Source organism: Uranotaenia lowii, chromosome 1 (assembly GCF_029784155.1).
Source record: "Uranotaenia lowii strain MFRU-FL chromosome 1, ASM2978415v1, whole genome shotgun sequence".
Classification (NCBI taxonomy): Eukaryota; Metazoa; Arthropoda; class Insecta; order Diptera; family Culicidae; genus Uranotaenia; species Uranotaenia lowii.
Window position 1 is genome coordinate 212,839,406 of NC_073691.1, and position 17,639 is coordinate 212,857,044.

General features: G+C 35.9%; 1 protein-coding gene and 1 pseudogene across 1 annotated transcript; both read right to left on the bottom strand.

Moving 5' to 3' along the window:
- Positions 1 to 4,237: 4,237 nt before the first annotated feature.
- On the bottom strand, positions 4,238 to 6,530 carry LOC129747039 (hexamerin-1.1-like; annotated as a pseudogene).
- Positions 6,531 to 10,940: 4,410 nt separating this feature from the next.
- Positions 10,941 to 14,577, bottom strand: LOC129747069 (uncharacterized). The gene is made up of 2 exons (XM_055741089.1): positions 14,557 to 14,577; positions 10,941 to 14,370 (listed from the first exon to the last, which is right to left on the bottom strand). The coding sequence occupies exon 2, from the start codon at positions 14,296 to 14,298 to the stop codon at positions 13,954 to 13,956; it is 345 nt and encodes a 114-aa protein (XP_055597064.1). The 5' UTR covers positions 14,299 to 14,370; positions 14,557 to 14,577; the 3' UTR covers positions 10,941 to 13,953.
- Positions 14,578 to 17,639: the final 3,062 nt, after the last annotated feature.

Sequence of the window (17,639 nt, forward strand, 5' to 3'; positions counted from 1 at the left end):
AATCCGGCCCTGGTGGATGTTACGCGGGACAAATTGTGTCGGCGCCATTGTTCTTCCAACGGATGCATATCCATCAACAGCCGTTGCAGGTGCATTGGTAGGTAGATAGGTAGTCATTGATTCGCAAAACATTCCCGCTTGGGACGGAATGTAGAACCCGAAAATTCTCACCCATTCCGGAACAACACCAACCAATCTACCGATCAACAAACCGCCGCCGCTCGCTCGAAAATCGAAAACCAAGTCATGTCCCAACCGATGTTTCCGCGAGTGATGATGGCTGCTGCCGCTTTTTCCGGGTGCTGATGATGGTCATGATTACCTTCCAACTAAGAGGTGCAGTCAGAGAGTGGTATGGTAACATCGACAGCAGCACTCTGCCAAATTGAAATCATTCTTTCACGAAATGCAAATAGTTTCCGCCTCTCTCTCGGGAAACGGGATGCTGGAAAATTATTCGAAAATAAATTCAAACATACTGCAATTTAACAGCATGAATTAAAATATTTTCGGTGCATTTCGGAACGCTGGGCAGGATCATTTATGGCATTTTTGCGCTGAGAGTAGTAGCTTTTTATCATTTCGTTTTTTCCTTTTTTTCCTCCTAGCTAGCTCATGCACTGGATGAAGATAGTAGTTGTGTAGTGCAAAAACTTTTGCCCAAGTGAATTGAAAGTTGCTGATGGATAAGTCCTCGCCAAATGACAATTAGGTACATGATTTTATATCTCTGAAGCTGCAACTTAGATGGACCTCAGCTGCCCAATCACGGATAAGAGCATGCTCTACTGACAGCGTCTATTTATGGAAATTATTACGTCCTGTGGTCCTCCATCAACAAAGATCTTCCGGAACTGCAAAGGCAAATGAAAAGTCCTCTGGCTGCTCGAAGAGAACTGAATTCAGGACCCATGTCGGTTGATGCTTCTCCCTTCGTTGCGTTCTTAGAGCGCTTTTCACATAATCTCCTCTCGATGTGATGGCTGATTTCCAACCCTCCTCCTCTCCTTACACTTGAACGAACTGTAAAGAAGAGAGAGGAAAAGCTGTCAACCATTTCCCGTTCGTTGTTCGAGTTACATAATAATTACAAACTCTTCCCTCTCGCTGTCTCGGTGTGACAATGTGCATTTTACGCCATTGTGATAAATAATGCAACGACTAATAGTTGCTGCTGCTGCTGCCGGTTGCTGTTTAACCCATTTGGAGTGCGTCTGGTTGTTAGGACTTGTTGGTTCATTGCCGTTTCGTTTTCTGTGTGAGAGAATCAACGAGGCAGCCAAGAATGAGCAACTCTGACATCGCACTGACAAGACAAATGAGCTTCCGAACACATGCCGACAACTATTTGTGTCACGTACTTGGGGGATTACAATTGATGTACCTTACGGGCGTAACTAGCGCCCGAGTTCGTTCTGCTGGAGGGATCTTAACGTTTGTACTGTATTTGTACTGTTCAATGGTTTAAAACAAGTTTATTTGTATGATTATTCATACCAAGTGTATCTTATTTTGATACAATATCTCTTTGAACTGCTTAGAAAATATTTGTTTGAAGAAAATTTCAATGAATTCCGTAAAAAAAGAAACCCTAAACTTCCAATTTACAAAATAAAAAAAATCAAGAAATATTTTCATATCAATTATTTTTAAAAAATATAAATTGTCATTTTTGTCAATTTTGTCATTTTTGTCATTTTTGTCATTTTTGTCATTTTTGTCATTTTTTGTCATTTTTTGTCATTGTTGTCATTTTTGTCATTTTTGTCATTTTTGTCATTTTTGTCATTTTTGTCATTTTTGTCATTTTTGTCATTTTTGTCATTTTTGTCATTTTTGTCATTTTTGTCATTTTTGTCATTTTTGTCATTTTTGTCATTTTTGTCATTTTTGTCATTTTTGTCATTTTTGTCATTTTTGTCATTTTTGTCATTTTTGTCATTTTTGTCATTTTTGTCATTTTTGTCATTTTTGTCATTTTTGTCATTTTTGTCATTTTTGTCATTTTTGTCATTTTTGTCATTTTTGTCATTTTTGTCATTTTTGTCATTTTTGTCATTTTTGTCATTTTTGTCATTTTTGTCATTTTTGTCATTTTTGTCATTTTTGTCATTTTTGTCATTTTTGTCATTTTTGTCATTTTTGTCATTTTTGTCATTTTTGTCATTTTTGTCATTTTTGTCATTTTTGTCATTTTTGTCATTTTTGTCATTTTTGTCATTTTTGTCATTTTTGTCATTTTTGTCATTTTTGTCATTTTTGTCATTTTTGTCATTTTTGTCATTTTTGTCATTTTTGTCATTTTTGTCATTTTTGTCATTTTTGTCATTTTTGTCATTTTTGTCATTTTTGTCATTTTTGTCATTTTTGTCATTTTTGTCATTTTTGTCATTTTTGTCATTTTTGTCATTTTTGTCATTTTTGTCATTTTTGTCATTTTTGTCATTTTTGTCATTTTTGTCATTTTTGTCATTTTTGTCATTTTTGTCATTTTTGTCATTTTTGTCATTTTTGTCATTTTTGTCATTTTTGTCATTTTTGTCATTTTTGTCATTTTTGTCATTTTTGTCATTTTTGTCTTTTTTGTCATTTTTGTCATTTTTGTCATTTTTGTCATTTTTGTCATTTTTGTCATTTTAGTCATTTTTGTCATTTTTGTCATTTTTGTCATTTTTGTCATTTTTGTCATTTTTGTCATTTTTGTCATTTTTGTCATTTTTGTCATTTTTGTCATTTTTGTCATTTTTGTCATTTTTGTCATTTTTGTCATTTTTGTCATTTTTGTCATTTTTGTCATTTTTGTCATTTTTGTCATTTTTGTCATTTTTGTCTTTTTTGTCATTTTTGTCATTTTTGTCATTTTTGTCATTTTTGTCATTTTTGTCATTTTAGTCATTTTTGTCATTTTTGTCATTTTTGTCATTTTTGTCATTTTTGTCATTTTTGTCATTTTTGTCATTTTTGTCATTTTTGTCATTTTTGTCATTTTTGTCATTTTTGTCATTTTTGTCATTTTTGTCATTTTTGTCATTTTTGTCATTTTTGTCATTTTTGTCATTTTTGTCATTTATGTCATTTTTGTCATTTTTGTCATTTTTGTCATTTTTGTCATTTTTGTCATTTTTGTCATTTTTGTCATTTTTGTCATTTTTGTCATTTTTGTCATTTTTGTCATTTTTGTCATTTTTGTCATTTTTGTCATTTTTGTCATTTTTGTCATTTTTGTCATTTTTGTCATTTTTGTCATTTTTGTCATTTTTGTCATTTTTGTCATTTTTGTCATTTTTGTCATTTTTGTCATTTTTGTCATTTTTGTCATTTTTGTCATTTTTGTCATTTTTGTCATTTTTGTCATTTTTGTCATTTTTGTCATTTTTGTCATTTTTGTCATTTTTGTCATTTTTGTTATTTTTGTCATTTTTGTCATTTTTGTCATTTTTGTCATTTTTGTCATTTTTGTCATTTTTGTCATTTTTGTCATTTTTGTCATTTTTGTCATTTTTGTCATTTTTGTCATTTTTGTCATTTTTGTCATTTTTGTCATTTTTGTCATTTTTGTCATTTTTGTCATTTTTGTCATTTTTGTCATTTTTGTCATTTTTGTCATTTTTGTCATTTTTGTCATTTTTGTCATTTTTGTCATTTTTGTCATTTTTGTCATTTTTGTCATTTTTGTCATTTTTGTCATTTTTGTCATTTTTGTCATTTTTGTCATTTTTGTCATTTTTGTCATTTTTGTCATTTTTGTCATTTTTGTCATTTTTGTCATTTTTGTCATTTTTGTCATTTTTGTCATTTTTGTCATTTTTGTCATTTTTGTCATTTTTGTCATTTTTGTCATTTTGGTCATTTTTGTCATTTTTGTCATTTTTGTCATTTTCGTCATTTTTGTCATTTTTGTCATTTTTTTCATGTTTGTCATTTTTGTCATTTTTGTCATTTTTGTCATTTTTGTCATTTTTGTCATTTTTGTCATTTTGTCATTTTTGTCATTTTTGTCATTTTGTCATTTTTGTCATTTTTGTCACTTTTGTTTTTTTTGTCTTTTTTGTCGCTTATACATTATTGTGATTTTTGTCCTTTGTGTCATTTTTGTCATGTTTGTCATTTTTGTCGCTTTTGCATTATTGTTATTTCTGACATTTTGATCGTTTTTTTTTTAATTTTTGTTATTTGTTTTTTCATCACTGTAATGGAATTTCTTTCTTTTGGAAACTTTCGGTAGATTAAAAATTCATTCTTTCATTAGGTATTCATTGGTATATTTTCTTTGTCCTGAACCACAGCCGATTATAAAATAACCCGCTGTGAGTTACGTGCCTAGCTATATCCTAATACTAGAGCCCTGAAATCAATCACCCAAGCTTAGTGTCCAACCGAGTTGACTTCGGTTTCGCTCTTGTGGTAGATCATGGTGTCGTAGTATTTCATGTTAGGGGTGAACCAAGCGCTCTCCTCGATGTGACGGTCGAATGGATAGCCGAATGGCAGCTCATCGATGTAACGGGCTCCGGAGCCGACTCCGCAGGACACGGTGTAGTCGTAGCCGGTGAAGCGCTCAACCTTGGGGGCATGGTAAGGGGCAACCATGAAGAAGAACTGGAACGGCATACCGCCCTTCTTGCCCTTGGGGAGCATCAGACGGGCTGGGAATCCACAGTGAGCCTCGGACATGTCCAATGGGAACTTGCCATCGCCGCTGTAAGCCTGCATGACCTGTTTGTACAGTTCGAAGTAGGTAGTGCGGTCCTTGACGAACCAGCTGAAGTCCTGGGAGTTGCGGGTGATGACGTTCTTGCCTGGGACCAGATCAACCAGGAAATGATCAAGCTCGAAGAAATTTTCACGGTTAGCATTGACTCCGTACTGGTTGCCGTACTGGTCGTACTTGGGACCGATGAAGACGATGACGACTGCCTTGGTGGCCTTGTCGGAAGCAACGTTCAGGTTGAAGGTGAAAGGCAGATGGTTCAGACGGGGCATGCGAGCATAGATGACAAAGTCTTCTCCCTGGTAGTGAGCAATCTTGCCGAATTTCTTCATCTCGGAGCTCTTCATGGTGGAATCATCGAAGACCTCAACATCGACGGCGTTGGTGATATCAGCATCGAATTTGTCGAAGTAGGTAACCAGTTTGTCCATTTCAACGGTTTCGATCTTGACACCTGGGAATTCGAGCTCGGCCTTCTTGTAGGATGGCAGCAGATCAAGATAACGGTAGTAGAACTCGCTGACGCGCTTGTACAGCTGGTAGAACACTGGATCACGCATGGCAGTTTCATATCGTTCGAGGGTGGCTGGGATAGCCTTGTATTCGTTGAAGTTCTTGAAAGATCCTCCCAGGAAGTACTTGGCCAGGCTGATGAAGTTACCGTAGTAGCGAGTGTTGACACTGTCGGGGTTGGACTGGATCAGGTTTCCGAAGTACTCGATACCAGATGGGCTGGTGATGTTGACGTAGGTTCCATCGGGCAGGGTGATGAATCCGTGATCGATAGCTTCCATGATGCGGTGCTCGAAGTCTTCGATTTCATCGACAACGTAGTTCTTCTCGAACGAGGCACTGTAGTAGTTGTCACGGACTGGGAAGGGAATTCCGTTGTAGTAGCGCATGTATGGGTAGTATCCGGTCATGATGGGCTTGTGCCACGAGAAGGTTGGGATCACTCCGAGATCGTTGGAAAGACGTTCCAAGTAGTAACGGGCCAGGAACTGTTGGTGCTGGTAAAGGTAGAATTCACCACGACGATCCTTGTAGAGTCCGAATTCCTTGCCTCCCAGCCAGAAGGGATAGTCAGCGTGGAAGTAGAAGTAGTAGGAGTTCAGGCCAATATCCTCGGTGAAGTATCCGACGCGCTGTTCAGGGCCAGAGTGGACGTAGTATCCGGTGTAGTTGCTTGGGATGTAGGCAGTGTAGACATCGTTGACCTTCTTCATTCCGTAGAAGCCTTGCATCTTGTAACGTTGAGCCTTGCTGATGACAACATCGTTGAAGAAATAGTAAGGATAGATTTCATACGGAGCTGGCAGGATGATTCCTTCCATGTCGTGGCGGTGCAGCACGGCAACAGTCAAAGCGTACACAAACATGCCTTCGTTGACGTGGAAGCGAGCCCAGACCATGGTCTTGTAGAAAGTGTCCCAGTCCTTGGCGTAGTAGAACAGATGGAACAGAGCAATGACTTCCTCGCGGTGGAAATTCATTCTGAACGCAGAAGATCTCTTCCATCGGCAGCATACCGTGCTTGTAGAAACGCAGGAATTCCTTCACGGCTTCGACGTTGGTGAAGTGGTCCAAGCTATGCTCGATATCGAAGTGCTTCGATTCTTCCCACAGGGACGTGTGCAGCTCGGGTTGGTGAACATGCTGGAATATCTCCAGGATGGCCTTCTGCTTGGTCAGGAAAGTTTTATCGGCGTACTTGACATCCTTGGTCATGTAGCTGCCACTTGCATAAGCAAGCAGACAGACTACGGTCACTGCCAAAATCGATCGCATTGTCGTCTTTCCCGTTCACTACAGAGCTGAACGACTACTGATACTGTTCGGTTGGCCAAATTTGGCTTTTATAGTCTCAACACCACAAGGCCGGGTCAGATAATTATTACAGCATCGCTTATCAATTACCGTTGCGGTTCCCCTTTATTATCTCCCCACGACCCACGAATATTGTGCACTTATTTAATTTGTGCATTATCTCCCGTGCAATGTGTATAAGCTGATGTGTTACCTCATCCGGGAGAGCAATAATGGTAGAAATTTGCCAGCAGCTATGTTGCATTGCGCTTGCCAACAACAATCCAGATCCTTCCGATTCAATCCTTTGAGAGAAAGCCATAATTCGTTCGCTTATCTAGCTGTCACCAAATCTCGAATTATTGTATTCATTAGTGGGTCTGGCTGGAGCAAACAAAACACTATTTTCCAGAAGGTCCTAGAAAGGCTTTTCATCAGAAGGTTGGCCTAACTATTCTAGTGCTACTCTACTTACTCGTAGTGTGCTCCAAGTCAGTAGTGATGCTGCTGGAAAGATAAGGATTCTGTTGCTTTCCCAGAAGCCTTGAAGGCACTACAGCTATCGTCGTCGTCGTCGTCGTTTTGCTGCCACAGCTTTCGGGGACAAAACCTTCCTCCGAGTCGTATGGAAAGCCAAAGGCGCGTGTCCTCCCAAGCGTGAACCTTCTAAACGAAACGAAACGAAACCCCAACCCAGCCAGCCACTGTCTTTTGGGGATAAATGAGAAACAGAAGAAGAAAAGGAAGCCAAATAGGTAGAAACGCAGCATACAGCACACACCTCATCTTGATAAAACTGAATACTCTTTCATAATTACATTTTACAAAGCGCCCCACTATCACGATGTTGACGATGATGTGTGGAAAGGCTCCAACTCTACCTAAAATGTATGGGGATGGATCTCTCTTCTTTGTTTTGTTTGTTGCTGTTGTTGTTGTTGTTGTTGCATATGGCACCGACCGAGGAGCGCTGTGGAGAATTATTGTTTTCCCTGCCCCGAAGTGTTCTGGCTATTGTTGTTGTTCGGCTAGGAAGATATCCATACCTTCTGTTTGTGTGAATTAGGCATATCTATACCTACGATGATGGCTGTCGTCACTGGTTGGTTAGCAACATCGCCATCCGTCGTCCGTCGTCCTTGTTCGTGTGGGATCCCTGGAAGGCAGCAAGGCCAGGATGCTGGGTCTAATTTATAGGACCTTCACGTGAAAATGAGGGCTGCTTTGGGTTCCATTTGTTGTTGGTTCAAATTGTGAGAAGGTTTCCAGGAAACAATACAATGCCGGCCCCAGGGCGACATCTTCTCGACTTAGGTGACTTAGGTGGGTATCGAATCCGTGCGGGGTTTCTAGAGGGAGGGAGCATTTTCAGTCCATGTTTGGGAATGTGTTTGTATGCCGGCAACTGAGCGTTGATGATAATTTTGTTTGGAAATTCTGCTGGGACGACGCTGTATGCTCCTGGAGTTGACTTTACTTTGATGTTCGGTTACTTGCAAACGCAGTCAAATGCGGATCAAATTGCATTACCAAGTAAGTTCGGTTATTGTTTTGAGGCGAAACCTTCACGGTGGTGATGGCCTAGAGAGTAATTTGCTTTGACTTTCACTGACAGTTTGAACAGTATTTTCAGATTTTTTTGGTCTGAGAAAAGTCAATTTATGATTCCTTCTACTTTAATTAAAGTCTAGAAGAGTAGGCTTTGATTTAATGGCTTTTGTGGCAGAAAAAGATTTGATTAAAATAGTTGTTTAAAATGTTGTACAATGAGATGAACGAGTTGCCAGATGTGTAAAAAAACACTGGTTTAGTGGTTTTGGATAAATTCTGCAAAAAAAAAAATAGGAGTAAGCGGAGTGTAGAATTGATCAAAGCCATACCTAATCAAAGGAAGTTTCGTGATTATTTTCGAGTGTTGTGTGTATTCTTGAGTGTTGTGATAAAGCATAGGTTATTCTGAAATGGGACATTTCAATATGACTGTTGAATTCTATTCTATTCTTGGGTTTAATCTATACAAGAATTAGACCAGTGAAACTAGATCCAATCCAGCGATAAAAATGGCAACTCCACGCGTGTTCCATTGACTGTCAAACGGTTAAGAACTGTGTCAAATATAGTCCGAATCTCATCAATTTTGGACCAATCCTAATACAGGTGCTAAAAATGCGCTTGCTTTGGTGAGAATTTGAGTCTAAACCGGCTGTTTGAACTGGGGCCGTTAAGATTACTCGTGGACAGAAAATGAAAAAAATGACAAAAATTACAAAAAATGACAAAAATGACAAAACTGACAAAAATGACAAAAATGACAAAAATGACAAAAATGACAAAAATGACAAAAATGACAAAAATGACAAAAATGACAAAAATGACAAAAATGACAAAAATGACAAAAATGACAAAAATGACAAAAATGACAAAAATGACAAAAATGACAAAAATGACAAAAATGACAAAAATGACAAAAATGACAAAAATGACAAAAATGACAAAAATGACAAAAATGACAAAAATGACAAAAATGACAAAAATGACAAAAATGACAAAAATGACAAAAATGACAAAAATGACAAAAATGACAAAAATGACAAAAATGACAAAAATGACAAAAATGACAAAAATGACAAAAATGACAAAAATGACAAAAATGACAAAAATGACAAAAATGACAAAAATGACAAAAATGACAAAAATGACAAAAATGACAAAAATGACAAAAATGACAAAAATGACAAAAATGACAAAAATGACAAAAATGACAAAAATGACAAAAATGACAAAAATGACAAAAATGACAAAAATGACAAAAATGACAAAAATGACAAAAATGACAAAAATGACAAAAATGACAAAAATGACAAAAATGACAAAAATGACAAAAATGACAAAAATGACAAAAATGACAAAAATGACAAAAATGACAAAAATGACAAAAATGACAAAAATGACAAAAATGACAAAAATGACAAAAATGACAAAAATGACAAAAATGACAAAAATGACAAAAATGACAAAAATGACAAAAATGACAAAAATGACAAAAATGACAAAAATGACAAAAATGACAAAAATGACAAAAATGACAAAAATGACAAAAATGACAAAAATGACAAAAATGACAAAAATGACAAAAATGACAAAAATGACAAAAATGACAAAAATGACAAAAATGACAAAAATGACAAAAATGACAAAAATGACAAAAATGACAAAAATGACAAAAATGACAAAAATGACAAAAATGACAAAAATGACAAAAATGACAAAAATGACAAAAATGACAAAAATGACAAAAATGACAAAAATGACAAAAATGACAAAAATGACAAAAATGACAAAAATGACAAAAATGACAAAAATGACAAAAATGACAAAAATGACAAAAATGACAAAAATGACAAAAATGACAAAAATGACAAAAATGACAAAAATGACAAAAATGACAAAAATGACAAAAATGACAAAAATGACAAAAATGACAAAAATGACAAAAATGACAAAAATGACAAAAATGACAAAAATGACAAAAATGACAAAAATGACAAAAATGACAAAAATGACAAAAATGACAAAAATGACAAAAATGACAAAAATGACAAAAATGACAAAAATGACAAAAATGACAAAAATGACAAAAATGACAAAAATGACAAAAATGACAAAAATGACAAAAATGACAAAAATGACAAAAATGACAAAAATGACAAAAATGACAAAAATGACAAAAATGACAAAAATGACAAAAAAGACAAAAATGACAGAAATGAAAAAAATTACAGAAATGACAAAAATGACAAAAATGACAAAAATGACAAAAATGACAAAAATGACAAAAATGACAAAAATGACAAAAATGACAAAAATGACAAAAATGACAAAAATGACAAAAATGACAAAAATGACAAAAATGACAAAAATGACAAAAATGGCAAAAATGACATAAATGACATAAATGACTAAAATGACAAAAAAAAAATAACGAAAAAATAACGAAAAAATAACAAAAATTACAAAAAAATGCCATAACTATATTTATCTGTTCAATGTATGCTTTTAGTGACTGCTGAAGCCTTCTTATGATTTCTTAGTAGGAAAAGGTTAGTGGCAATCTTTCATATTTTATGTTTCATGTCCCATGCCTCATGTATCATGCCTTATTTTGTATTTCTACTCGTGTCTCATGTCTTACTTCTACTCAGGTTGAGACCATAGAATAATTTCGGTTTTCAAAAGATTTTTCACAATACTCAAAACAACTGTATTCAACGGTTTTTATCTTCCATATAAAAAACCTTAGTGTATATAAGATAACGGTTGAGAATATCTGTATTCATATTTCAATTAAAAAATGTAGGAATTGTCATCATTTATAAAACAACAAAACTTTTTTTTCTTAATAATTAGTTTATTATTTCAGTGTTTGTCGAACAAAACAGGTTTAAATTCTTCCGTTTGTTATTCTGCTAATTTTTCTTTTTCTTCCCTCATTCCTCTTTTGTTGCTTAGCAAGTGTTTTGTTTCTCTCTAAAGTACCACCTCACAACATTTGTTTTCTTTTTTAATTTCTCACCGACGTTTATCGGTGCATTTTCATGTTTGAGTTTATCTGGGTTGTTTGTTTGTGTCTTTTTTGCGCAAATTTTGTTTACATTTTCAGTTTTTATCTCATTTTGTTTATGTATAAAAGAAACATCATATTACTGGTTGTATTTTCCTCTTAATTTGTTTCGAGTTAATATTTTCACTACTAGTCATTGTTTTATTATCTTTTTACTTCTCGGAGTCACGTTCACTTTAATACAAGTTTTTTTTCTCCCATTAATCATTTGCTAACTCAACACATCCTCCCACCAGCACTCCTAGAGTCATAACTGTTCAACTGTTTCTCACCTATCAACGAAATCGAAATGTACAGAACGATTTAAATTTAAAAATTACTAAATTTTCCGATCTTCAGAAACCAACAACCGCAAATCATACCCGCAAGTAAATATCTAACAGTAGTGTGTGTGAGCTTTGTTTGAACAATGTCCGTTGTCTATTTGGGTTCATATTTCTTTTTTCGCGCCGCGACAATAACAAGCCATTTGATTTTTTGTTTTTTTTTTTCATGTGATTTTTTTTTAACTCTAATCCTAAAGTTGCACACGGACTTACACGCACACGCACACACATTTTTCTTCCTCGGCTGTCGACTGTGTTCGACCTTTATACTGGAAATTTATGTTTTTGTTATAACTTTTTTTTCTGTATGGTTTGATGTTCGTGCTAACGGATTTTTTATTTTTTTCTCTTGTTGTCATTTTTTTTCTTCATTTTCTGCCCAATCGTGATTGTGTTTTAAGGTGAGCATGTTCGTGTGTTTAGTTTTGTTTGGGCATGTTTAGGTATTCTTCTAAGCTTATGCAGTAGCGCTTCAACTATACAACGTTAAGGAGTTTGTGTTATTTTTTGTTTTTTTTTTCGATTGTTTGTTGACTATCTTATTTCTTTACACAATCAATCAAATTTGGTTATCTAGGATTCTCTTGCGTTTCACTTTTTTGTTAGTGAAGTAATCTTACATTCAACTTTTAGTTTATTTTTGTTTACTATGTTACATTTTACAAAATTTATCATTGATCTGTTTTCAATTCAATATTGAATTTAAATTTTCTAAAATTTCATAATTTCTCAATTTTTTTTCACAGATTGAAATAAACAATGGAAGTTACATGGCAAATAAAATAAAAAGTATATTTTTGAATCATTCAACTGCACTCAGGTCGCGCTTCTCGTTGAAGTTATAGATCCTAATAAACCAGGTGGATTTCTGAATCGCAAAATAGGGAAAATCTGAAGACCCCCGGCCCAAATTTTTTGATAGTAAAAAAATATTAATTCTTAATGAATTAATTTGAAACAAAATCATGATTATTTCTGGAAGCACTGTAATGGTTTTTAACGAGGGTGAATCAGGGCATTACATGCCACTTAAGCAAAAAATCGAAGATATGAATTCATGCAGCAATTATGTTGGAGACATGTATGTAGCTTTGAACCATACGGAAAAGGGCCTTTTTGTTCATACAGTTTGTTGAGAAAAAAAGTAAGAGAACATATATGTATGTTTCAAGATGAAAGTAAAAATTCGAAAGGCAAGAAGGTATGAAAAAATTTTAAAAATAAAAAGCCATTCTGATTTACTCAACCGATTTAGGAAGCTTAGTTTCTTGTAATGTTTGTGAACAATTATAGACTGTTTCGATGATTATAAGTACACTATAAAACAACTGTCAATTCAAAAACCAAATTTTGGCTGCGTACCTGCTGTTGTTTACATCCAAGTGAAGTAGGCGTTGTCATTTTTTGTCATTTTTCACGAAGAAATCTAAAAATTATTCCCGAGCAAAGAAAACGGATTGTGCACAAACTAGGCACTGTGAGTGGTCTTTTAATCAGAAAACTAGTTAAGAAAGAAGGTGGGAGCGTTGGAGCATGTTCAAACCTCATAGACATACAAGGTATGAAGTCAATAAGGTCACATGTTTACCGAAAGACATGAACCCACCAAACTGTCCAGAGATTCGTCCGATCGAAACTGTTTTGGCAATGACTAAGGTAAATCTGAGTAAATACATAAAACCAGAGGACAGTGTTGAAAAATTGAAAGCTGATGAATAGCGTTGAGAGAAAAGTAAGAGAACTTGCCTACACTACAAATACTATGCTAAATGAATTAGAAATTGAAACAAAACACAATTTATAGTTTGTTTGAGATTAACATGTTTATTAAAAAAAATGATTAATTTATTTTAATAAGAAGTGTATTTATATTTTTTGGAACAGTCTATAATATTAGTTTTTCTCCAGTCAGTTTAAGATTTTTGACTTTTTCTCAAAATATCATAAATTATAAAATAACACTTGCAGTCCAATGTTGGAAAACCAAAATTTAAGCTTTTAAAGCGTAATTAAGGAAGCTTCATTTTACACAATGACTTGATTCAAATGCTTGTTCATAAGAATTTTTCACACGACACATTTAAGCAAAATTCTAGTTCTAGATTGTGTTTGTCAATTTATATTTTGCATCGGGATTCCTCTCCTGCATTCGAGATGTTAAATTTCAAAACTAATTTTCCATTTTCCACTGATCAATGATTTTTGTTTTTTTTTCAAACTTTTGATTCATCCGGCTAAGCATCGATTGGATCAAAACCATGTAGTAAAAAGCTCAAATACATATAATTTACATGTACATTTCAACAGCAGTTTTACGTTTTTTTTTTCAGTTTTTCCTATGTATAAATATATTATTAATATTTTCTGATTTTAAGCTGTATGAGATTAGCTCGTTTACTATTACTTCGTCGCAGTATTCATTAACTGGGAGCTGTTGTTGTCACTTCTTTTATCCCACAGAAGATTATTTACAATTTCAAACGAGCCGATCACAAGTGTTGCATCATCCTGGCGTCAAGTGAACTCACCAGAAGTAGAAGAGTCATCGCGACGCTGCTCCAGATGCCAGATGCCATCAACATCCGGGCGCCACTTCCGGGACCGGTAAGCGCCGAATTGTCCGGATCTCCGTTCGCTTTCCGCCGATTGTTGGAACCGTCCAGGCCGAGCAAATTGGGGGAAATTGTAGTGACCAGATCGCTCACCACCAGCGTCTGCGAGGCGCTCTTGGTGTAGATGTGCAGGATCGAGATTTCGCACATCACCGTCAGGCTGGTCTGGAATGGGGGCATCGTCTGGTAGATGTCCTGCAGGACCTGGCTGTGCGGATACATGTCCAAGGATGAGTAAGTCGGTGTGCCTTCATAGGAGCGGTACGTAATTCGCTGATACGGGGAGCGGTGGATCTGGAAATAGATTAAAAGAGAAATAAATTAAACTAGCTAGAGACGTCTGGATAATTATAGCCGCGTCTAACGTTCTGTTGCAAATTTAAACGATTCCCCTAACGTTTTTCCAGTAATTTATTGCAACATGTGCGTTAAATGGAACATCTCCAATATGAACAACCGTCACAAAAAAGGCATTCCTACCTATAAAATTCAGTTTCCAACTACCTCAGCAGTATCTTCTAGCAGCAGCCAGCCAGTTATTGGAATTTCAGCTCTGCTGTGCGAAACGAAGGTACATAAACAAAACTCTTTACTATGCCACACATTTCACAGAATATGAAGATCCACACTTGATTTGCCTATACACGTATTCGGGCTCAGCATTCACAGCGTTGTCGGTAGGTATTCGTTTTTTTTGCCTTCCCCCCCAAAACTAGATGTGTATATTTATGGTTCCAGCCACTGCCGCACGCTGAGGTATTTTCTGCTGAATTTGGCATTTTTCAAACCCACTATCGTTTGCCGTCGATGTTGTTGTTGCGGCTGCTGGAGGCAGTTCGAGAAAATATGCTAACAACGAACGGCATCGGTTTAGGAAGGTAGGACGCGGCATTGTCGTGTGTCGAACAAAAATTTCCTCGGGTGGTCCCGGGACTCATTTTAGGCTTCCTTTCTCCCCAGAAGAGTGTTTTGTGCCTATGGAAGCAATATTCGCCAGCAGGTTTTGTTTTGCGATAGGCTGCCCCAGTTTGATTCCTGGGTCGAAAACAGTGGGAGTTAAGGAACTGTTATTTCAGTGTTTTGTTTTCTTTGTGTTCAAATTTTTAAAAGAAAGTTTGTTGAAAAAAAATATTTGATTTATACAATGGTCCTGCCGTTTCTTTAAATATACCCTCGACGTAGTAATTCAAAATTCGATGACCGATATTTACATTTCCAACTAAAGGAATGTGGGTATGAAAAATTGCTTTAGAAGGTACGACTAACGAAAAAATCGGTGTTAAGATCGTGTTCGGAAGTTGAGCACCACTGGGTGCACCATCGAAAATTCCAATCCATCACCAGCTACCGATCGAAGATTTACTACAGCCTTATCTGCGGTGGCGATCGTTGAAAGTGTGAACAATTGTTCAACCGCACTCCGAGAAGCATTGCAATCGATTGTCCACATGATTCCCGTCATGAAAAATGATCATCCATCAGTAGTAAGGAGAGCCATCAGAGAGAAATCATCATCTTCCATCATCCATCATCAGTACTAGGTAGTACTTCGGTACTGATGACTAAGTACTGAAACCGGCCGACCAGCAGGGAGAAGTTTGCTTACATCTTGTTGTGTCTGGACTGGTCAGTCGCACTCCACTATCCGTTGATCTTGCACCGAAACTTTAACCGTCGTCCGTTCGTGTTCCTATTTATTTGTCCATAGTTATAAGTTCAAATATAGTAATTAAGTTGATACTCGAATACATCTAAGTATAACCGAAATCTGCTGGTGCGTTTATTTTAAAGTGTTGTTGGAAAATCCACTTTGTGAATACTATTATAAGCCAAGGGCGATTGGCATTTGATTGCAACGACAATATTTATCGTTTGGTTGGTGATTGGGCTTTTGTTGCTGATAGTGGCTAATTGTGCTTGTTGTGGCAATTGTTGCTACTGTACAAGCCGAACAGCAATCAGGAAGTGCCCTTTAACCGGATTAAAGAAGCCCTGGCCGGTTCTGCGGAGTCAGAAACAGTAAAACTGGTGGTCGATTTCGGTGTTGCTGAGGATCACTATCGTACGGACGATTTGGGCGACAATCAATCAAAGGTGGTTCAGAGCAAACCCATCGCACCTCTTGGGCATCGAAGGCAACATTCAAGGAACCGAATCAGGTAAATTGTTCTGAACCATCAGATCGCTTTCATTGAAGCTTGGTGAAAAAACATTTCGAAGCAATTGATGATGATTTAGTTAATAAAAATGTGCAGTGAAGCCGTTGATCAAATGTATTGGAATTTAACGGTTGAAGAGGACCAAGTCATGGCAATCAGCATAATCATTCTTATAAGTATATTTTCAGGATGCTTTTTGAAACCTAAGTAACACACATTAAGCTAGCTGGCTCAATTGAAATTTATTATTGATTTTTAAATGCTGCCAACTTAAGAAAGCAAAGATTCATTCGAGTATTTTGTAGCTGTTTGCAACACAAAGCCCTAGCTCACACTCTCCAACTTCTATTTGATTTTCTTTACCCAAAGCGTTGATCCTTCATTACACCATTAAATACTTAAAATTCAAGCTGTCTGCTCAATCCAAATCACAAGTTGGGCTCTCAACTCGCCTTCCAAATCCAAGCTGTCCTCTCAGCTCGCTTGAAATCTCTATCGATATGTTCAGGTTGTCCTCTAAACTCGCCTTCCGATTCCAAGCTGTCCTCTCAACCCGCATGAAATTTGGAACATGGTCAAGTTACCTTTATGACTCAATTAATATTCCAATTTAATTTTAGTTTACTCATTCAGCCAATTTTTTTCGTACCGGGTTAATAACCCTCTCAATTGCTTGAAGTTTCATAAAAATTTTCGAACGTGAATCGTTGCTCGCATATGTTTAATTTTTTTTTTTTGCTTCAATTTCTTGATTAATTTCTCATTTTTCTATGTGAACGGTCACCAAATGTGCAGACCTGTCCGGAGTTCCAAAGCTCGCTGGCACATTTTCCTATATCCTATTTGGATAATACATTCAATGTTTTTGAATGTACAACTTAATGGGAGGTTGTGAATCTCTACACAAAGCTCAATAATCCTAGGATCAACTTATTTTTCTCAACTCTAAATAACTAGCTCTTATTCAAACCGTTGCACAATTGGAACATTTGATCCCGAAATCCCAAAAATTTCGAATCTGCAGATTTGATGAAAAAAATTACTTTAGCTTTAAAGTGAATAGTCGTTTTACCTAACATATGCAATAGATATGACATTCTGTGTAAAAGTTTTTCTTTTCAGAGAGTAATTCTAGAGTTTGTTTTGATTAGGTTGTATGAGCTACATAGCGAGTTTCGAGAAAATCGATATGGAAGTTTCGATGCACCTTTTGAATTCTCATTTAAAAAGTAGCGGTCGCGATTGTTTGGAAACTCATCATCCAAAGCAAAAATACACGACAAATATGTTGGTGTATTCGATACGGGCAATAGTTCAGTTCTTACTAGTGTTAATGTACTTACGTCCTTTTGCTTTGATTGTTTGGCTCCAACGTTGTTTTGCAAATCGATTAGTTTTATATTA

What these genes read in the sequence shown, in the direction of transcription:
- LOC129747069 (XM_055741089.1), bottom strand. Translation starts at nt 14,298, where the DNA reads ATGTATCCGCACAGCCAGGTCCTGCAGGACATCTACCAGACGATGCCC.